At 49.9% G+C, this 22,864-nt stretch overlaps 2 protein-coding genes across 3 annotated transcripts in view; both read right to left on the minus strand.

Annotated features, from left to right (window-relative positions):
* The window catches only part of LOC118215676 (Fanconi anemia group A protein), a 23,753-nt gene extending 9,027 nt beyond the window's left edge, over window positions 1-14,726 (minus strand). For both annotated transcript variants that reach the window (XM_035396619.1, XM_035396618.1), the window contains exons 1-25: window positions 14,239-14,726; window positions 13,182-13,288; window positions 12,922-13,042; window positions 11,867-11,997; window positions 11,684-11,779; window positions 11,439-11,512; window positions 11,244-11,341; window positions 10,847-10,957; window positions 10,507-10,570; window positions 8,261-8,373; window positions 8,093-8,169; window positions 7,754-7,895; window positions 7,172-7,305; window positions 6,872-6,982; window positions 6,682-6,777; window positions 6,059-6,118; window positions 5,765-5,853; window positions 5,024-5,084; window positions 4,195-4,244; window positions 3,974-4,050; window positions 2,462-2,560; window positions 1,717-1,850; window positions 1,550-1,620; window positions 878-977; window positions 323-510 (exon numbers count right to left, since the gene is read on the minus strand). In XM_035396619.1, the coding sequence (XP_035252510.1) occupies window positions 323-510; window positions 878-977; window positions 1,550-1,620; window positions 1,717-1,850; window positions 2,462-2,560; window positions 3,974-4,050; window positions 4,195-4,244; window positions 5,024-5,084; window positions 5,765-5,853; window positions 6,059-6,118; window positions 6,682-6,777; window positions 6,872-6,982; window positions 7,172-7,305; window positions 7,754-7,895; window positions 8,093-8,169; window positions 8,261-8,373; window positions 10,507-10,570; window positions 10,847-10,957; window positions 11,244-11,341; window positions 11,439-11,512; window positions 11,684-11,779; window positions 11,867-11,997; window positions 12,922-13,042; window positions 13,182-13,288; window positions 14,239-14,302 (2,468 nt within the window). In that variant the 5' untranslated portion in view covers window positions 14,303-14,726. The remainder of the gene's footprint in view (window positions 1-322; window positions 511-877; window positions 978-1,549; window positions 1,621-1,716; window positions 1,851-2,461; window positions 2,561-3,973; window positions 4,051-4,194; window positions 4,245-5,023; window positions 5,085-5,764; window positions 5,854-6,058; window positions 6,119-6,681; window positions 6,778-6,871; window positions 6,983-7,171; window positions 7,306-7,753; window positions 7,896-8,092; window positions 8,170-8,260; window positions 8,374-10,506; window positions 10,571-10,846; window positions 10,958-11,243; window positions 11,342-11,438; window positions 11,513-11,683; window positions 11,780-11,866; window positions 11,998-12,921; window positions 13,043-13,181; window positions 13,289-14,238) is intronic.
* Window positions 14,727-18,265: 3,539 nt separating this feature from the next.
* Window positions 18,266-20,573, minus strand: LOC118215797 (P3 protein-like). Its single transcript, XM_035396802.1, has one exon. It carries the CDS (start codon window positions 20,135-20,137, stop codon window positions 18,683-18,685), a length of 1,455 nt encoding a protein of 484 aa, XP_035252693.1. The 5' UTR covers window positions 20,138-20,573; the 3' UTR covers window positions 18,266-18,682.
* Between the last annotated feature and the right edge of the window lie 2,291 nt (window positions 20,574-22,864).

Consider the following 22,864-nt stretch of genomic DNA (forward strand, 5'->3'; position numbering starts at 1 on the left):
GTGCTAATGTTGCATAGTGCGTGTAGAGTGCGTGTATAGTGTGTGTATACAGTGCATGTAGTCTGTGGAGAGAGTGCGTACAGTGCATGAAGAGTACGTACAGTGCGTGTTGTTTGTGTGTACAGTGTGCGCAGAGTGTGTAGAGTATGGGTAGAGTGTGTATAGTGTGTGTATACAGTGTATGTAGTCTGTGGAGAGAGTGCGTACAGTGCATGAAGAGTACGTACAGTGCGTGTTGTTTGTGTGTACAGTGTGCGCAGAGTGTGTAGAGTATGGGTAGAGTGTGTGTAGTGTGCTTGCAGTGTTCCTCCTCCTCTCTCACCGCAGGCAGAAGCTCATGTCAGCCTGGGTGCTGCAGCGTAAGGCAGTGCTCAGTGCTTCAGGGAGGGGCAGTGGGCGGGGCAGAAGGGCGGGGCTGGACTCCACCACGGGACACTGGGACTGGAACGCGTGCAGGTGCACCACAAACGCTGCCAGCCCCAGCACATGAGCACCACCTAGTGACGCCCCCTACAGACCAACAGAGAGCAGTGCGGTTCTATAACAGACAGCACAGAACAGCACTGAGACATCAAGTGGGTTTACAGGCCAAGCTTGTTTCCGGAGGAAAAAGATCAAACGTGTTACCCAGGTGACAGGCGAGGTGGGTTACCTGGGTGACAAGTGAGGTGGGTTACCTGGGTAACAGCTGAGGTGAGTTACCTGTGTGACAGGTGAGGTGTGTTACCTGGGTGACAGGTGAGGTGGGTTACCTGGGTGACAGGTAAGGTGGGTTACCTGGGTGACAGGTGAGGTGCGTTACCTGGGTCACACGTGAGGTATGGTACCTGGGTAACAGCTGAGGTGTGTTACCTGGGTAACAGCTGAGGTGAGTTACCTGGTTATGCAGCAGGTCCCACAGTCGGTGCAGCAGGGCAGGAAGCAGCTGCCTGTGCTCCAGTAGCATCCTCACAAACTGCGATGCCCACGGACCCTGCCTGCTCTCACAGCAAAACCACAACCAGCGACTGCGTCAGTAACACACCCACATACACACTACTGCAAACACTGCTGTCTGTGTCCAGCACCCCGCGTCAGCAACACACCCACATGCACACTACTGCAAACGCTGCTGTCTGTGTCCAGCACCCCGCGTCAGCAACACACCCATACACACTACTGCAAACACTGCTGTCTGTGTCCAGCACCCCGCGTCAGCAACACACCCACATACACACTACTGCAAACGCTGCTGTCTGTGTCCAGCACCCCTGTGTGTTTGTCTCACCTGTACTATCTAACACACCTGTGTGCCTCAGCTGTCCTGTCTGTCTGTCTGTCTCACCTGTACTGTCTGTCTCACCTGTCTGTCTGTCTCACCTGCACTGTCTGTCTCACCTGTACTATCTGTCTCACCTGTACTATCTGTCTGTCTCACCTGTACTGTCTGTCTCACCTGTCTGTCTGTCTCACCTGTACTGTCTGTCTCACCTGTCTGTCTGTCTCACCTGTACTGTCTGTCTCAACCGTGTCTGATTCTCCTGTCTGTCTGTCTGTCTGTCCACCTCACCTGTTTGGCGGGTTAACTCTGGAGGCGTCCATCAGGCACTGGCAGAAGCTCCTCACCATCACGTCGACCACCTTAAGACAGACAGGAGGCGGGACAGACAGGCAGACAGGTGAGACGGGTCGGGAGACAGCGGGGGAAGCACACGAACAGGGAGCGGCGCTCCTCACTCTGTTCTCCTGGTCCGATTGGGGGGGCGCGTCCAGGCAGAGCAGGACCGCAGGCTGCCCCGGAGAGCGGTCCTCCGTCTCCGGGACGACCGCGCCGAGCGCCTCCGAGACCCGCGACAGGTGGGCCAGGAAGTCTGAGGAGCAGAGAGGAAGAGAGAGAGGGGGGCTGGGTTAGGGAAAGAGGCATACGCGCAAACTCTCACACAAACACACACACACACACACATGCACACGCACACAAACATGCTAATACATATACACGTACACACACACACTCACACATACTTACACACACACACACACACACACACACAAACAAACACACATGCACACGCACACAAACATGCTAATACATATACACGTACACACACACACACACACACACACACACAAACAAACACACATGCACACGCACACAAACATGCTAATACATATACACGTACACATACACACTCACACATACTTACACACACACGTACACACACACACACACACAAACACACACAAACAAACACACATGCACACGCACACAAACATGCTAATACATATACATGTACACATACACACTCACACAAACACACACACACACACACACACACACACACAAACAAACACACATGCACACGCACACAAACATGCTAATACATATACACGTACACACACACACACACACACACACACACACACACACACACATGCACACACACATGCACACACACATGCACACACACACAAACTCCTTCACCTTGCTCTCTGCCTGGGGAGGACAGCACGCTCCTCAGCTCCTGAAGTTCACACTGCAGTCTCTCCTGAGGCTCCTGGTCTCTCATTTCAACACCTGCACCTGTACACAAGTACACACTCATAAACACACCTGTACACAAGCACACACTCATAAACACACCTGTACACACGTACACACTCATAAACACACCTGTACACAAGCACACACTCATAAACACACCTGTACACAAGCACACACTCATAAACACACCTGTACACACGTACACACTCATAAACACACCTGTACACAAGTACACACTCATAAACACACCTGTACACACGTACACACTCGTAAACACACCTGTACACAAGTACACACTCGTAAACACACCTGTACACAAGTACACACTCGTAAACACACCTGTACACAAGTACACACTCGTAAACACACCTGTACACAAGTACACACTCGTAAACACACCTGTACACAAGTACACACTCGTAAACACACCTGTACACAAGTACACACTCATAAACACACCTGTACACACGTACACACTCATAAACACACCTGTACACAAGTACACACTCATAAACACACCTGTACACACATACACACTCGTAAACACACCTGTACACAGACACGCACAGGTTTGGGACAAAGACTTTTTTTCTCGATTTTGCTCGGTACTCCACAGTTTCAGATTTGTAATAAAACAATTCACGTGTGCTTAAAGTGCAGACTCTCAGCTTTTCTTTAAGGATATTCTATGCACTTCATTTCTCCATTATAGCTCTCTTTATGCATAGCTCCCCCCAATTTCAGGGTGTCATAATGTTTGGGAAAATGGCTTCTTAGGTGCTTCCGATTAGTCAGGTGTGTTCAATTGCTTCCTTAGTGCAGGTATGAGAGAGCTTTCGGTATCTAATCTTGATTCTAGGCTTTTGATTGCCTTTGGAGTCTGTTATTGCTGTTTGTCAAAACGAGGACCACAGTCATGTCAACGAAAGTCTAGAAAGCCATTATGAGGCAGAGAAATAAGAAAACACAGTCAGACAGCTAGGCTAGATCTTAAGCTAACCAAAATCAGCAGTTTGGAACCAATATGTCCCCAAACATTATGGTGCCCTGAAACGGGGAAGCTATGTGTAAAAAGTGCTGTAATTTATACACGGTGAAACAAGTTAATAAAAATACCTTTAAATATAAGCTGAGAATGTACACGCAGGTACATGCTCAAACACACCTGTGCATACACACAGACATACATGCAGGTACATGCTCAAACACACCTGCACGCACACACACATACATGCAGGTACATGCTCAAACACACCTGCACGCACACACAGACATACATGCAGGTACATGCTCAAACACACCTGCACGCACACAGGTACATACTCAAACACACCTGTACAGGTTAAACACACATACCTAGACATGTACACACAGGTGCATGCTCACATAATTCTCATATCAACAGAGAGAGAGTACAGACAGCACAGAGGTGAAAAGGAGGGAGATACATACCTTCCAGCTGTCTCTGTCTCTCTCTCTCACAGGACTGAGTGTAAGCGGAATATAAAGATGGTGGAATCTTCTCTGCCCTGTACAACAACGATCCACATATCAATCAGAGAGTTATGCAGTCATGTGGTGGGCTATGGTTGTTTGTAATTATGTGGTTGCATATGGTATGTAGTCGCGTGCGGTTACATAGCTGTGCGCGTCAGCAGGGGTACAGGACTCACTTCCTGAGTGACTCAATGAAAGCCATTCGAGCGTCGGCCATTTCAGGAAGCTGGAGGAGGAAAGGAGACAATCCATAACTGTCACACCCAGTCACCCACACTCACTCTGTCACACCCACACTCACTGTGTCACATCCACACTCACTGTGTCACATCTACAGTCACTCTGTCACATCCACACTCACTGTGTCACATCTACAGTCACTCTGTCACATCCACACTCACTGTGTCACATCCACACTCACTGTGTCACATCTACAGTCACTCTGCCACACCCACACTCATTGTGTCACATCCACACTCACTGTGTCACATCTACAGTCGCTCTGTCACACCCACACTCACTGTGTCACATCTACAGTCGCTCTGTCACACCCACACTCACTGTGTCACATCTACAGTCGCTCTGTCACACCCACACTCATTGTGTCACATCCACACTCACTGTGTCACATCTACAGTCACTCTGCCACACCCACACTCATTGTGTCACATCCACACTCACTGTGTCACATCTACAGTCACTCTGTCACACCCACACTCATTGTGTCACATCCACACTCACTGTGTCACATCTACAGTCACTCTGTCACACCCACACTCAATCAATGTCACGTAGGCTCTTCTCAAGTCATATGCCATTACAATTACAGTTCTGGCAAATTTAGAGCAGAATGTTGCATATTCTTCTGTATGTGTGTGTAGGAGAGGGAGGGGTCTGTGTGCTGAGTATTTGAGGGTGGGGGGGGGGGGTCCTTGTTTGAGGAGGTCTGGGGGGGGGGGGAGTATCTGAGGGGGTGGGTCCTTGCACGAGGGGGGGGGGTCTCACCACTCGTGGAGTCAGCAGAGCTGGGAGGAACCGGGACAGGAAGTAGGGCTTCCTAAAAATACTGCGGACATGCAGAAGGCACAGCATGTATGAAACCCCACGTTAACATCTTTAACAAGACATTTCAGTAACACATCAGACATTCACCTTTGTAGGAATCCATTAACTGTGATCAGGTAGCCAATAACAATCAACAACACTGTTGACATTTTAGCATTTTCAAACGACCCCACTGCTAACGCTGACATGCAAACTATGCTCGTTCAGTGCTTGGCATTTTGTGGATTAGCTACCTCGCTTAATATTATATTGTTCAGAAAACATAACAATGTATTGAATGTTGAGATTAATAATGTGGGTCTCATGCCACTGCTCTTCTGACAGTCCAAATGCAGTTGAAGCATCATGACTTCACACAGTCCATTACATTACATTACAGGCATTTGGCAGACGCTCTAATCCAGAGCGACGTACAACAAAAGTCCAGCTATCGCCACCTTTGTACCGTGTCCCTAAAAGCGCTTTCTGAACGCTCGAGCTGTCCAACGCAAAGTGCTCTGCCACTTTCAAAATTTTAACAAACGTGGCGCTGTTCTTAATCTGTTCAGAGCGTCCTCGGACTTTAAAAAAAAATTTAAATTAATGATGGTACACTCCCTGTTTGTCGACAAATATTAGTTTGGTACATGCTGAGACAGAGGGACTGGGGGAACAGACAGGTACACGCTGAAAGAGAGTTACCTGGCTTCCATCACAGCTGCAGAGATCTTCCCCGTGCTCTCGAAAATAGAGACTGCCCTCTCCACGTCCTGAAGCGCCTGGCACTGGGGCTGTGGGCACACGCACACACACACACACACATGCACACGCACACGCACACACACACACACACACACACACACACACACACACACCCACACACACGCACACACACACACACACACACACACACACACGGAAGCGTATACACACGTTAACACTCATGTACATACAGGTGTAATGCAGGCAGCTGTGGGGTTATGTGGCATCACTCACCTGCACTGGTGCCGTGGCTGTGGAGACATCCTCATAGAGCCCCATCTCCTCCACCGACACCTGGAGACACACAGACCGACACCCCTCAGCTCACTCCTCTCTGCTCTATCCGCACTCAGCCACACCCTACAGACACTAAGCCCCGCCCTGCTGACACTGAGCCCCACCCTGCTGACACTGAGCCCCGCCCTGCTGACACTGAGCCCCGCCCTGCTGACACTGAGCCCCACCCACCTGACACTGAGCCCCGCCCTGCTGACACTGAGCCCCGCCCTGCTGACACTAAGCCCCGCCCTGCTGACACTAAGCCCCGCCCTGCTGACACTGAGCCCCACCCACCTGACACTAAGCCCTGCCCTGCAGACACTGAGCCCCACCCACCTGACACTGAGCCCCACCCTGCTGACACTCAGCCCCGCCCTGCTGACACTGAGCCCCGCCCTGCTGACACTAAGCCCCGCCCTGCTGACACTAAGCCCCGCCCAGCTGACACTGAGCCCCGCCCAGCTGACACTAAATCCCGCCCTGCTGACACTGAGCCCCGCCTTGCTGGCGCTAAGCCCCGCCCATTTGACAGAGCCCCGCACTTCTGATGCTGAGCTCCGCCCTGTAAAATTTCGTACCCGTAGGTCTGCCAGCCTGGTCTTGGCGAGGGACACGTACTCCAGCAGGAGGATGCGGTGCTTGGCTGGGACAAAGGGGGGGTGGAGCAGGTGCACCTGAGAGAGAGAGCAGCACAGGTGTGAGACACAGAGGAGAAAAACTCACAGTCCCATGCAGCACAATGCCAGCGGCACAGGAAGTGGACGTCACCTTCAGGTACTGCGGGGGATCGAAGGGCACCAGGTCCGACAGGAACTTCAGCAGGAACACTAAAGACTTCTTACTGTTCCCATGGTAACCACTGGCATTGCCAAAAGACATCTGACAGAGTAGAAACAGAACTTCACCTGAGGGGCCAAAATGAGACCTCTAGTCTATACCTGAGAGAATTACACCGGACTGAGAGACCTACACCTGACTGAGACATACACCTGACTGAGAGACTTTAACCTGAGAGCTGTTCCAGGCAGGCTGGGGGGGGGGGGGGGGGGGGGGGGGGGGGAGTCGTACCTTGAACCACTGGCTGTAAGGAGGGAAGATGGCAGGGCTCTCCAGCGCCCCCTGGCGGGCGAGCAGGAAGGCAGTGATCATGCTCTCCAGATCGTAGCCCTCGAACGCAGACCGCAGGAGACGGGACAGCATCTCTGAGGGATAATTCAGAGACTGAATACTAACAGCTTATATTGTACTACAGAGAGAGACAGTGAGAGTGTGTGTATGTGTGTGTGTGTCCGTGTGTGTGCATGCATGTGTGCGTATGTCACGGTCAACCACCAACTACTGATCTCCACACTGATTGAGATGGGCATTTCTGGGACTGCCCTCTCTTGCTTTGCTTCCTATCTACCAGGTCACTGCGATGGGGTCTCTCTCTGCACCTCATCCCCTTGTTACAGAAGTCCCACAGGGACCTGTACTGGGGCCTCTGCTGTTCTCCATTTACACTAAATCTCTTGGCTCAGTCATTTACATGGTCTCCCTTGTGTCTGTGCGTGTACCTGTAAGGCAGCGCAGGGCGTGTGTGTGTGTGTGTGTGTACCTGTAAGGCCGTGCTGGGTGTATGTGTGTGTGTGTGTGTGTGTGTGTGTGTACCTGTAAGGCTGTGCTGGGCATCTGGGTGGTACACCAACAGAGTAGAAAGGTGAGACAGCACATGCTGCCAGTTCACCTCGTGAGTCTCCAGCACCTGCAGGAGGTGAGAGAGCAGCTCATCCACACTGGAGAGCACCGAGAGCTGGGGAGAGAGAGAGAGGGAGGGAGGGAGGGAGGAGAGCCGCCATTACAGGATCACCATGCAAATAAAGCCATGCAAATTAAACTGAACTGTGATGGGGCTTGGAGAGGGCACTGTTTCCAGAATCCCAAATGAAAACACAGACAGTACTTCTTTTCACAAACACCTCAGTTGCCAAATTAACCTCAGGCTCCTACCTTCCGATACAGCAGCGTCAGCAAGCGAGACGTCTTAGCAAAGCTCCAGGCACTCTGCATGGCGATGGCATCAGACACTGGGGAGATGTGTGTGTGTTAACACTGATACAGTATGTATGTGTGTGTGTGTGTGTGTGTGTGTGTGTGCGTGTGTATTAGCAGGCTCACCTTTGAGGCGTGGCTTGTAGGTGAGGGTGTGTGTGAGGGAGTGGATGAGGAAGCGCAGAAACACATCGCTGCAGACAGACACGCTGCACACGGACACATCAAACACCTGCACCCTGAGAGAGAGAGAGAGAGAGAGAGAGAGAGAGAGAGACAGAGAGAGAGAGAGAGAGAGAGAGAGAGAGAGAGAGAGAGAGAGAGAGAGAGAGAGAGAGAGAGAGAGAGAGAGAGAGAGAGAGAGAGAGAGAGAGAGAGAGAGAGAGAGAACGAATAATCTTCAGTTTTCTTATACAGACACAGCCCCCTACTGTATCAACATAAAATGAAAAGCTAAGTGCTGAAACAAATGCTGAAATGGCAGCCCGCACACAAGGACCCAGCCCGCACACAGGGCCTTCTCCCTCCACTGACCCAGCCCACACACAGGGCCTTCTCCCTCCACTGACCCAGCCCGCACACAAGGCCTTCTCCCTCCACTGACCCAGCCCGCACACAGGGCCTTCTCCCTCCACTGACCCAGCCCGCACACAAGGCCTTCTCCCTCCACTGACCCAGCCCGCACACAGGGCCTTCTCCCTCCACTGACCCAGCCCGCACACAGGGCCTTCTCCCTCCACCGACCCAGCCCGCACACAGGGCCTTCTCCCTCCACTGACCCAGCCCACACACAGGGCCTTCTCCCTCCACTGACCCAGCCCGCACACAGGGCCTTCTCCCTCCACTGACCCAGCCCGCACACAGGGCCTTCTCCCTCCACTGACCCAGCCCGCACACAGGGCCTTCTCCCTCCACTGACCCAGCCCGCACACAGGGCCTTCTCCCTCCACTGACCCAGCCCGCACACAGGGCCTTCTCCCTCCACTGACCCAGCCCGCACACAGGGCCTTCTCCCTCCACTGACCCAGCCCGCACACAGGGCCTTCTCCCTCCACTGACCCAGCCCACACACAGGGCCTTCTCCCTCCACTGACCCAGCCCGCACACAGGGCCTTCTCCCTCCACTGACCCAGCCCGCACACAGGGCCTTCTCCCTCCACTGACCCAGCCCGCACACAGGGCCTTCTCCCTCCACTGACCCAGCCCGCACACAGGGCCTTCTCCCTCCACTGACCCAGCCGCAAGGCTTTGTGTTTCTCCTACTCGCTGGCGCGCGTGGGACAGGCGGACGGAGCAGCGTGGGCGGAGCTTACACTTTAGAAGATGGTGGCAGAGATAAACTCTCTCTCGCTTCCTGCGGGCGCGCCCGTCTACTGTTTGTTGTTATGGCTTTGTTTTTGTTTTTTTGGTTTCCTTTTCCTGAACTCGGTCGGTCATAATTTTCGCTATGGTGTGGAACGGGACCTGCGGTTCTCCGAACATGCAGCTGCCCCTTTCGGGAACAGCCGGGTGCTTCCTGCCGCCCACGGGCGCGGGGTGGCATTGTGGGTATTTGCGAGACACCCCTATAAACCTCCCTGCCAGGGTTACGGCTTTTATTTTCGGGTATGTTTGTTCTGTTGTCCTTTGTGCAAGTTCCATTGGCAAATTCCCTACTTTGTAGATGTAATAAATACTCTTTGAATTTCCCCCTTTTCTAAAACGCCTTGTTGAGTTTTTTTGGATGTCTGGCCTTTGGATTTCCTGTTGCTTTGGAATGTTGCTCAGTGTTTGGCTGTGACACGCTTCCAAGTCGCTAGTTTAGCCTGCCCAAAAATAAAGTTCAACAGACACACCCTACTCTTTCCTAAGAGTGCCCTCCTACGTACAGCTCCCTGGAAAAAAACCATGTCTAGCCCTGTACACCACTGCCTCACTATCCTTAGCATGCCTTCTAGCCCTCTAAAAATGTATCTCAGCACGAAACAGTCTCTAGTGATATTGCTACAGGTAATGTTTCATCGATTCAAAGTGGAATTATTTTTATCGTTGCAATTCTGGTGCAGTTCTCATTCCTGGTGAAAACAGGCCTTAACCATAAAAACAGTTTCCCTCACGGTCTACAAGCACCCATGACCCAGCTAAAAGAACAGCCTTCACTGCCTGTCTCTATCTGGATACATTTTCCAAGGCATTTCCACTTCTGAGACAATTTAACACTAATACCACCATACCATGACATGTTCACACTCATGCTACAACAATACAAGACTGAGACACTGATACATTGCCACACTGATATGCGCTAATATACTGTAACACTCATTCACACTGATGCATTCCAACACATTACAGCACTGCGGCACCATGCCAACATTCATCTCTTTATTTACCATGACTCTGCAACTTGTAGCTGGGATTGCACCGGCTGTGACTGACTCACACTGTCCAGCACCCCTGCAGACAGACAGACAGACAGTCAGTCAGACAGACAGACAGTCAGTGACCACAGGAAGAACGTGGAATGAGGAGACAGGGGTCATCTTTAAATGTTTTGATGTGGTCGTCCACAGCTCTAACGCACTGCCACATAATTAACAGGGAAAGGCAGCAAGTTACCAGAGCATAACACGCCGCCAATCACAGATTTGCAGCAGGGAGACACTCACAGGAAGTGAGGTCACAGAAGGGGGACACCGACAGGAAATGAGGTCAGACGATGGAGACACTCACAGGAGAGCATGTTGTCCAGAGCACGCCTGCACACCTGGGTGAGTCTCCTGCCGGTCGTGCCAGGGTCCTGGGTCTCCTGGAACCCCGCCCGAATCAGCACCGAAGCCACGCCTACAACACAAACACCCTGCAGTTTACCTGAACAGAATAAACGGCCAGTCCCCAAACAGGAAAAAATAAACACGTGATATGGGTTACTCTGGAAAGAGCCGACTCAGTTCAGCTCATGCGACATGTATGAAACAGGTGGGGTAGGTTTAACGCAGCTGTTCAAATGACCTTCGGTATGCCCCTATTGTATGTTGCCTTGGCTAAAATCGTCAGCCAAATAAATGTCATGTAATAATGAGGAGGGGAGGTAGGGGTGTACTCAGGTGTGGGGGCGGAGCCGCAGTACCTGTGAGAACCTCCCGTCTCATGTCTTCATCCTCTGCAGCCATCGGCCCACAAAGAGCTCGCAACTCCGGCTCCAGCCAGGGGCCCGCCCCCTCCTCACTGTCACCAAATCACAGATGAGAACCACTGACTCACCCAGACACTCCCCCTCACTGTAAATCAGCAGTGAACGCGTACGGTATGGCCGTTAGTTTACCTGTCCAAAATGGTGCCCAGAGAGAGAACGTTCCCAGAGTGCAGACTCCAGGCCACCTCTAACGGGGGCAGCGTCTGCACAACACAGGAGACACGGGCAAGTCACACACTCGCCTGAACACACGCTAACTAGAGCACTCAAATGAGCACACACTCACCTGAACACACGCTAACTAGAGCACTCATCTGAGCACACACTGACCAGAGCACTTCCCTGAAGACACGCTCCCCTGAGCACACACTCACCTGAACACTCCAGAGTTCCTGGCAGAAGAGCTGAGGGCTAAAAGCTCCCAGAGAGCGCAGCTCTTGAGTCGACTTCACCAACACCGCCAGCTCAGCCTGGAAAGGGAGCAGTCAACACGCCTCAACACACTGAGCTGTAAGACCTGAACGTCAAACCCAGCTCCTCTGCACTGTGAGACGTACCCTCTGGGCGGAGTTCAGCAGGACCCCCTCGCTGCTCCCCGAAATCCTGCGCACTTTATCTGCCATCAGCCTGGCCGAGAGCACCCCCACCGGAACCCCCAACCGCACAGACTCCCTCTGCAGGGCACACACTGAAATGCACACAAACACACAGCTTACACACTGAAATACACACACACCTTACACACTGAAATGCACACAAACACACACCTTACACACTGAAATGCACACAAACACACAGCTTACACACTGAAATACACACACACCTTACACACTGAAATGCACACAAACACACAGCTTACACACTGAAATACACACACACCTTACACACTGAAATGCACACAAACACACACCTTACACACTGAAATGCACACAAACACACAGCTTACACACTGAAATACACACACACCTTACACACTGAAATACACACAAACACACAGCTTACACACTGAAATACACACACACCTTACACACTGAAATACACAAAAGCATACACCTTACACACTGAAATACACACAAAAAACACACCTTACACACTGAAATGCACGGAAACACACAGCTTACACACTGAAATACACACAAAAAACACAGCTTACACACTGAAATGCAAACACACACCTTACACACTGAAATACACAAAAGCACACACCTTACACACTGAAATACACAAAAGCATACACCTTACACACTGTAATGCACACAGATATACACCTTACACACTGAAATACACACACATGCACCTTACACACTGAAATGCACACAGATATACACCTTACACACTCATACATCTTACACACTGAAATGCACACAAACACACACCTTACACACTGAAATACACACACATGCCTTTATACACTGAAATACACACAAACACACTCATTACACACTGAAATGCACACAAATGCACATTTTACACATTGAAATAGACACCAATGCACACTAAACACAGTGGTGACATTGCTAGGCAAGAAAACAAATGAGCGAAATTAATAAATATTAAGTTACTGCATCACACTGTTGGGTAATGTCCCAATCCCAACTGATGCTGAACCTACCCAGGAGAGAACCACCAAGCGTGCACAAACCCTCAGTCCCAGGTGTGGCATCTTTGTCAAGGAGACCTCTCAGTCCCTCCTCTGCCAAGCAGCTCACCTTACAAGGTGTTGCATCTACCTGCTGCAAGAAAACCAACTGCATATCAGTGACATCACCTTTATGTGACTGACTGTGCATGTGACTGACTGTGATATGTCAGCAGGTCTGGGGAGTGGTCAGGCTCTCCCCGAACCCTCCTCCCCCCTCCCACCCAGCGAACCTCCTGAAGCAACTCCGGAAGGTTCTGGTTCCGGTTCAGCAGCTGGATTGCCGCCTCCTGTAGCTCGCGTTCGCTCCCACACGCAGGCCTCTTCCTCACATGGGCTGCTGCACCAGGGCAGGGAATAGAACAGTGTCATATAACCTCCATCCACTGGGGGGAGCTGTGGCACAACACAGATCTCACAGGCAAACCAATGATAGAGCTACTGACTCATAAATACATTTTAAGCTGTGAGATTCCATACTTCAACCTGTTTCATACAGCTAGCTGCTGGTAGTGAACAAAAAAAATGTAACCATGTTCCAAAAGTTAAGGGTTCTTCCAGGATACACATAAACCCTTAGAAGGCAATGTCACTGTTTCTAAAGTTAGTTATTGCTACTGAGTGATTAATGGTGTGTGTGCCCTGCAATAGATTGGCAACCTGTCCAGGGCATGTTTCTGCTTCTCGCCCAATGCATGCTGGGATAGGCTCCAGCAGCCCCCGCAAGCCTGACCAGGAATAAGCAGGTATAGATAATGGACGGATAGATGGATACTGAATAATTATCTTCTCATTCACAGAAGGCACTTCTATCCTGCAGAAAGGGGAGTCTTTTGTGCCACAGGGCACAACTAGCTATCCAATGGTCTGAGAATCACAACAGTGGTCTCCTCAGTCAATTCTATCCTTAATCTAATCAAGTTAGTTAGTTATGTATGTATGTATGTATGTATGTATGTATGTATGTATGTATGTATGTATGTATGTATGTATGTATGTATTTATTTATTGAGGGGGGTGTATTCTGGAAGGCTACTCGAAGCAATATCTTCCAATCAGCTAAGAATGCTTTGATCAACTTTCTCATAGAAGAGTGGTGTCTTGTTCCACTTGCAGACTTTCAGATGCTGACAGACATTGCCATACAATACCTACACATGGCGGCCCACCACATTTTAAATACGTAACTATTAATTGTTTCACTCACTACCTGTATATTACATGTTTCTTGGCAATTAACTGACAACAATATTGGGAGCTACAGAGCCGGCCAAATAACTAGCAACTTACCCAGAAGTGCTGAGAAAGTCCCCTTCTTAGCGGACAGCGAAACACTAGATGCCCCAAGAGACATAGTGAAATTCCGTTGTCTTGCTAGCTGACCTAATGTCCTTGGTTTACAGCAGACAGATGGAACGGCATCCTTATACAGCTAACGGCAATCGAGGGAACAATAAAAACAAGTAGCGATTGAACTCACGTTTGCTAGCTAGCGAACAGCGGATTGTAGTGTGTTTGTAAAGTTACTAGCAACGTAGCTAGCGTACTAAAAACTCACAAGAGAACTGCTGTGTCTATATATGTGCTACCTTTAAATTTCTGTTGGTGAGACACAGAACACAACTATACTATAGGTGTCGTGACTCCGTTGTGTTTTTATCTCTAACTAGTTTCTGAGCAAACATTTAAGACAGAACCTTCTACTTCCAAAGAACTGAGATTTCACAAAAAAAATTCTCTCAGTTTTTCCCCTTGCAGTTTTCCCCACTTCCGCCTCCTGTACCTTCGCGCTCTCTAATTCAATTGGTGTGACGCGAGGTGCAACTCCTCCAATCCACGCACTCTTGCTCAGTACGTGTAGAGTACAAGATAGTCGTAAACATAGATGGTAGAAAACTCATAACTCATGCGGTTTTATTACATTGCAGTTTGGTATTTAGAAGACGCCCTTGCCTGGAGCCAATCATATACATTACATTGTATATACAATAATTTACGGAGTTGCATATTTTACAGATGCATTTCAGGTATCTTGCTCAGAACAAGAACAAGGGGAGAAAAGCTGGGAGCAATGCTGTTTGTTATGCTACACTGCCTACCTCTTAACTAACTTATGAACCCGCTTCCAGTCAATAATTGCGTCTGAAAATAATTGTTTTCAAGTTTAGACACAAATATTCATTACTCGAGATGATTCTGTGTTGTTGATCATTAATGTGACCTTAGAGACATTGAAGGTGGCAAGGCTGTCTGTGGTCGAGGCCACGTTTATATAATGAGAACCAATCAGAGGCCAGAGAAAATGACCCTGTACCCTCTCCCAACCACCCCTGACTTAATTCTAGTACAGTAGGCTGGACAAATACATAGACTGCTTTTGAATTCTTTACTCATTTCCCATTTTTCCTACCTTGCTTCCTTTCCTGGATTTCTTCTGATTGTATCGCCAAAAAGGAAGAGAAAGAAATGAGGAAATGGGAAGAAATTTGGAAATATAGGAATGTGTACATCCTCCTTCACTCCAGTATTGTTTGAGGCAACATTGTTCACAACTGATATTGAAACCTCCAGCAAATATGTGTTGTTTAAACATAAATGGCTCCTAAACAAACAACATTTTACTGAAATCTGGAATCAAAACAACTAGGATTCTTGGTTTACTTGTTTTTTTATCTTTCTATCTCCTGTTCATGCATTCATTGAAGCAAAGCATTGAATAGCCCAATCACTACCAGCAGAAGGGGTGCATTTTGTATCCTTTGTCATGGGAGACAAATGAGGACAGATCACATGTCTTTAACAATTTGAATGTTTCCTGTCATGTTAGCCAGTTAACCCTTCTGGCACACAAGGAGACAAGGGGACAAGGAAGGAAAGATACATTTTTAAGGAATCTGACCATGCCTCCATGAAAACAATCTCTTAAGCCTGGAGTTATGAGTCGACTATGGCCATTGTGATGCTGGGGGGTGCGGCTCACGTCTCTGGTGACTAATGAGTGCAGCTCCACCGTTTTTGATTGGTCGACTCCACTTCGCTTCTTCCTGATTGATCGATATGCCTGCCCTGTCCCGGCAGCTCATGTTCCCCATGTTGCGCTGACAGGTCTGTCAGTAGATTGTGTCTGAGGAACATCGATCCATTTAAGGTAAACAGCACCAGTGATTGCACTGTTGCGTCAGTGTAAAACATAATCACGGTCGTGATCATGACGCCCCTGACACCCACAATAATCATCAACAGAACAGACAGACCCTTAGAATTACCCAACAGACTAATTGGGTGAGGGGCATTTTGCTGCATGGGAGGTCATTGGGTGACTGAGAGGAAGCAAGGTGGGTGGGTTAGGGACAGTTGAGGGGTGGTAAGGGGAATTTGGGTAAGGCCAGCTGGGTGAGAGAGGCATTTTTAGTTTGGTGAAGGACAGTAGGGTGGGGCGAGGGTCAGTTGTTGAGTGAGGGGTGTAGGATTTGGGGTAAAAGACGTCCGGCTTGATGGGGTAGGACGTTCGGAGGATCTCATTAAAGTTTCATCTCGGCTCCTCATCAATCTTTCAGTGTTTCCTATTGTGTCCCACACTGCAGAGGAGGATGTGTCAATACTGCAGCACTGATTCAGGGCCTCGGTACGAACGCCCACCCGGAGCACCTGCAGGCGCATACTTACCTGCATCTGCGGAAGAGGTATCCCCAGAGCACGGAGATAATATCGCTGCAGTGATCAGACTCTGCACACGGACGCACACACACACACACACACACACACGGTGTGGCTACTGAGGGCGTGTAGTTACGTCAAGCCCTGGACTGAATCACGAAGATCACAGTCAGATTATCAGCAAGAGGAACTATAAAACCTTTCGCCGAGATTGCAGGGAAAGAAAGCAGGAAGGGCAAGAGGGAGTGAGGGAGACAACAAAAACATTCGGTTAGATAAGAAGAACGGGGTCAGCGAAAACGATCGCTTCATAATGGAACGCAAACATGTAAACAGTAACCAGGAAGACTTCAGAGACGCATAGGAGGCGTGGCTACGACTGCTCCAGTGGATCCCTTCACAAGCACACTGAGTGCTAAAACCACAGCGCCGCTGACACTCTCGGGAAGTTGGGCGAGTTTTCACGTGTGCGTGCGTGCGAGCGAGGGACGCCGCCGAAACGACGCGAATCAGGCGAAAAGGAGCACAAATGCCAGGGAGACCGGGAGACGGCACAAATAAGGCTCCGGCTTTAGCAGAGAACGGGTGAAGGCAACGGGCCAAACACAGCACACGCAGATGGGAAAGTGAGACGTTCAGCTGCGAGGTCAGCGCATTTGTGCGAGTGTGCGGTGTTCTCTGCGGGTCACCATCTGAAATCACCCAAAAGAATAACATAAACACTTAAGCGATAATAATAAACTGCCAGTAACACTGAAATAAATATCAGTCCCGATCCGTTAGTTTCTCCCTCCTAATGAGGCAATTAGTGAGCACACCAGGTACTGAACAGAGACCTCATTACGGCAAGCAAGGACAGAGCTCAAGGCCCTCAAAAGAACAGGCGTTGGCTATGCGACAGGTGTACCCGTACCTGCCCCAGGTTTGTTTACAGTGGTCCCTCCCACACTGGGCCCCGAGGCGCCAGAAAAACAGCCTTTTAACTGTCTAAAAATATTTAACGCGGTAAGGAGTAAGGGCGTCTCTCTTTATCCAGCAGCTGGAAGGATTAAACGGAGACTAATCCTCTTCAGCCAGACGACAGAACTCATTCTCCACCCCCGCACCCCCGCTCACACGTCTCTCACCTGCCCCGCCTTTTTGGTCTAATGTCAGCAGTTTTCATCACTCTCTTCTGTCCCTAAAACATTAACTTCATTGGACTCTGCAGCCTCCGGTTGCATCAGAGGACCTCATCTCCATATTCTCTCACCCACACGCAAACAAACACACGCCGTTGGTCTCCCACTGCCATGCTAAAGTCAACAGCAAAGAGAACGGTAAACGGACCTGGACCTGTTTGGCAACCCGACCGGTCTCGGGACAGAACAGCGTGCGTTGTCACATTGGCAAATACAAGCCAGATATTAATATGCAGCTGTGCGCACAAACAACACAACACATACACAGCACCGTACAAAAAACCGCGACGTACATATAGCACTGCACACAAACAGCGCTACAAACGCTAATGCAAAACAGACACCAGAGACAAACACACATCTGTTTCCCCTCCACAATCCCCCATGCACCCATCTTCCACACACCCTCCCTGACCCTGTTCAATTCCATTCTGTCACGCCCCTCCCCCCCCCGGTCCCATTTACACATTCCACTGCGATTCCTTACAACATTTTTATTTCTCCCCCAGCTCAAACGCGTAATCCAAGTACACAGAAAGGTACATTCCCTCCAGTTCAGATGAAAAGCAGACAGAAACATCCAGCCCCGTTAACCCCGCCTCCTTTCCCCGTCCCCAATCCCACAAACCCCTGCCAAAGGACACACAGGGCTCTGTAAACATTATACAAATCGCACTCCTCGTCTCATTTACAAAACAAAGTTAAAGGTAGAAAAATATCTTTCATTTTTAGAATCATTTCTCCCCTCGCGTGTATGTACAGAGCGGGAATTTTCACCAAATCATAAAAAAAGACAGAAAAAGTGGGAGAGAAAAAGGCCTTTGGTTTTCGAGAGAGAAAAATACTTTCGTCACTGTCCAGCGTGTCTGAGACGCCCCAATCAGCCCTCGCCCCGGTCAGGTGTCCGTGGGGGCCGGGGGGCGGAGCCAGCGGTGGGCCAGGTGGGCGAGGACGAGGAGGAGCATCTCGGAGGTGCTGCTGAGCGCCACGATGAAGGGCGCCTGCGAGGCGAAGTCCGCCTCGGACCTCCGGAAGGACAGCTGCATGACGGCCAGCGCCAGGAGGCTGTTCTGCACGCCCACCTCGATGGCCACCGTCCGGCGCCGCGGCGAGTCCAGCCCCGCCCCCCGCGCCGCCGCGTAGCCCAGCAGCAGCCCGAACACCGGCACGGTCACGCCCGCCACCACGATGCGCGGCCGCACCCGCGCCAGGATGGACGCGCCCATGCGGTACGCCATGAAGACCCCGCCCACGATCAGCAGGAAGCTGAAGGGGCGGATCAGCGCCAGCAGGGCGCGGCTCAGCCCCGGCAGCCGCAGCTTCACCGCCACGCCCAGCGAGATGGGGATGGCGATGAAGAGGAGGGTGCCCAGGATCTTGACGAAGGGCACGTGCAGCGTGGCGTGCACGCCCAGCAGCCACCCGTACAGGGCCGAGGACAGGGGCATCATGGCCGCCGCCGCCACCGTGGAGACCAGCGTCATGGAGATGGCCAGCGTGACGTCGCCGCCCAGCAGCAGGCTGTACAGGTAGCCGCCCCCGCCCCCGGGGGCGGAGCAGGTGATGACCAGCCCCAGGGCCTGAGCTTTGGGCAGAGATGCCAACCAGGACAGGCAGTAGGCATACACGGGCATGACCAGGAACTGGCTGGCCACGCCCAGGAGCAGGGGCACCGGGCTGCGGCCCAGGGACCGCAGCACCTCCACCTCCACCTTGCAGCCAAAGGCACACTTGTTTATGAAGATGAGGGGCAGCAGTGCGAAGAGGAGCGGGTTCTCCGAGAAGTGGGACAGCCCGCCCGACTGGAAATGCTCGCCGGACGGGTCGTCGCTCTCGGGGGACACCCTGATGGAGTAATCGGACCGCTCCTCCACCAGGACCGACCGGGAGTCCTGGTCCAGGTCCATTAGCTGGATTCGCAACAGCGCTTGCCCGGCCACGCCCGACCTGATGCCGACCACGTAGCTCCTCACCGGCCCCTCACGCCCGCTGTCGCTCACGTTCAGGATGGCCAGAACCTCCGGGTTTAGAGAGTGCACATTCACCGTCTGACTCGAGCTCTCCCGGCCCCTCCAGCCAGCTGCGCTCCGATACTGGCTCCAAATTACAATCACTCCCTTGGTGTTTTCGGGAAATTCAAATTCCTGCGCCGTCCCATCGCCGATGTGTATGTATCTACTGTCGCCGCCGGCCGTTACGTTACTGTTTTGGTTAGCTATGGACATGCCCGCTGTTGGCGTCTGTGGGTCTTCTCCTCTGGTGACAAAGAAGAGACAACCAAATGCTAGGACCGTCCTCATCGTTTTGGCGGACAGAGGGCGGAGAGGCGTCGCAGAAACGCGGTTCTCCATTTCTTCCTGCTCCCCACAATGTGTCCGACCGACTCCCCCTCACCGCACGCGGAAAGCACTTATCAGATTCTCCGGTACAATCACAACGTCGCTGCCCTCACCAGACGGAGTCCGTATAGTATCCATTTAGCTTTCCTAACCCGCGTTCTCTCTTAGCCGGAATTCAGACGTCACTCACCCCATCTAATTCACAACTGCTTATATTCCGAGCGGAGAAATGGAAAAAAAAATCTCCTTTTTGTATCGATTTGACCTGGTTCCTGTTTTCTCTTCCGGGCAGAGGGCGTTAATCGGTTGCTGGCTGTTGCGCTGCGCTCTTTTTCTCTGTGTCCGCCGTCTCTCTCTCCACCCATCTCTCATCTCCCTTTCTCTTATTCACTCGCTAAGCTCTCTGCTAATCCAATCAAAATCGGCCAGAGCTTTAACTCTATCGAGCCCTGCCTCCCCCTCTTGGAACCGTACAACGCCGTTTTGCATTATTCCCAGGTGTTCGTGTGAACTGCGGACAGAAATTACTGAGTTAGTGAGTAAATTAGACAGACGAATTCATTCTAAAATGCCACGCACAGGAAGCTATATTTTCAGAAGCGCAATAAGCGGTAAACTAAGCAATTAAATTATTTCCAACATAAAATGTTAGAGTCAGTTACAAAACGTGTAGGTTTGTCCACTTAGGTAGACATATGGGAGACATCATTATCTCGGCTAACTATAGCTGAGAAAATTGGTAGCCGGTCCGATTATAAAGAACTATACAATGTAGGCCTTAATAAAATGTGCTTTTAGTCTAATTTAAATATCGTGTCTGTGTGACTTCTCCACTCATGTCGCCTAACGTAAGATAGTTTTAGCCTGTAGGGGTTTCTCTATAGGCTACCTAATCCCTGTTTTTGTGACTAACAGTGTTGATATGTAGGCCAATGCTCGCAATTCTGACCATTACGCTTAAATAAAGTTAAATAAACACAAGAAGATCTTACTCAACTGCGGTTCCTTATCCCTGGCATAACTGGTTTTTGCACGCCACTTTCGATTAGTCTTTTGTTACACAAATCCAGAGGACAGTACTACTAACAAAGCACAGGTGATTTAGTCGATGATCCGGTTACAAGTCACACCCTGCTTTCCGTGTCAAACAGTGAAGAAAGCTGATAAGAAAGAGCGTAACCATTCAGTGAAATAAATACCAAAATAAAGGGCCACAATTGAATTAATGTAGGCGAACCACTGTATGCGAATAGGACACACTGAAATCTGAAACCTACGTCACACTTAACGTGCGAAAAAAGCCTTGTTCTTGTTTAAATAAAAACGGCGAGACCCCTCAAGATGTCACGATGTCGACTGTGATCTAGTACACAGTGTCCTACTTTGTGACAGGACTTGCCGATTTCGGCAAACAGGGACAACTTCAAAGTACACTTTCGCCACTGTTATCTTAAGTGATATCCGTGGGATTTAGAGAAGCGCCCTCGAGCTGGACAGCTCACTGGTGTCTCTTCTTGTGTGAGGACCGCCGATTAGCCAGAAAAAGTTGCCAGAGGAGACTCAACCACCCCAAACCATGCTCAGTCATAATTACTGTGCATAGCCTGCAATTACAGGAAGGGCCTAGTTTACCATTATTTGCACATGGAAGTAAATTGCAAAAAACAACGCAATTCAACGTCGAATTCAGTTTCCCTTGACTAAACTACTTTAAAATAGACCCTCCCAACCAGGGTGAATTGCTCCTTCACATAGGACTTAGCAGCTGAAAGAGTTTGTAGTATGACATCACAAAATGACACAACTGAAACAGTTTAGGGATGTGATGTAATGAAGCTTCTCAGCTGATGCAGCTCAGTTCATCCAGTTCCTAGAATCCCATCAAAGTTTTCATAAGAAGAGTTGACTTTCTGGAGTTTGAGTTTTAGTGTACATTTTCGATTGGCTCTGGAGAAAAAAAACATCACAGTACAAGCTGCTTTGGAAGGATATTTTGTTCCCATAGACTTGCAAAAGCTCCTATGCCAGCCCTTATAATGCGAACATGTCATTGTTAACTTCTCCAAGTACCTAAAATATCTCAGTGCACACATTACACTGTATGGTCTAAATGAGAAGGGAAAAAAAAAAACTCCAGTGAACTCACCCTCTTCCCCAAGATTGCCGAAAAACACAGATCTAAAGAAACATGAGACCCTCTTCCACTGGAATCCCTTATCAAACCGCCTGAGTCAAAGCATCCCTGTCTAATTCACCTTCGCGCCTGGTCACACAGAAAGGGCATTATAATCGCTAATAATGCAGATGTGTCCACTGTAATTACTGCCCTCAAAATATTAAAAGGTGTAAAAATTAATTTTTCTGTGACACTGCGGTTATTTTAGGGAATATTTTCAGGGGAGTGACGAGAGGCAGTTCAGGAGATGAATAAAATTAGATCAGTGTATTATTAAGTTTTAGCGAGGATCTTACTGTAATAAAACTCACGAAACACCAGAGTGTGTCGGTAACGGAGGGTTTTATTTTCAGAATATAAACATAGAAAACCAAGCAATTTTAACAAAACTCTGAACATAAATATCCACCCAGAGCAAAAAAAAAAAAAAACAAACAAAAAAATATTTAAATCATAGAGAGATATCAGAACAGAGAGAGGAAAACCAGAGGAAGTCAGTCTCAGCGACGCGTGGCGCGCCGGACGAGAGGACAACAGCGCCTCGGCGGAAACGGCGGGATGTC

This window comes from Anguilla anguilla, chromosome 16, assembly GCF_013347855.1.
Source record: "Anguilla anguilla isolate fAngAng1 chromosome 16, fAngAng1.pri, whole genome shotgun sequence".
Lineage (NCBI taxonomy): Eukaryota > Metazoa > Chordata > Actinopteri > Anguilliformes > Anguillidae > Anguilla > Anguilla anguilla.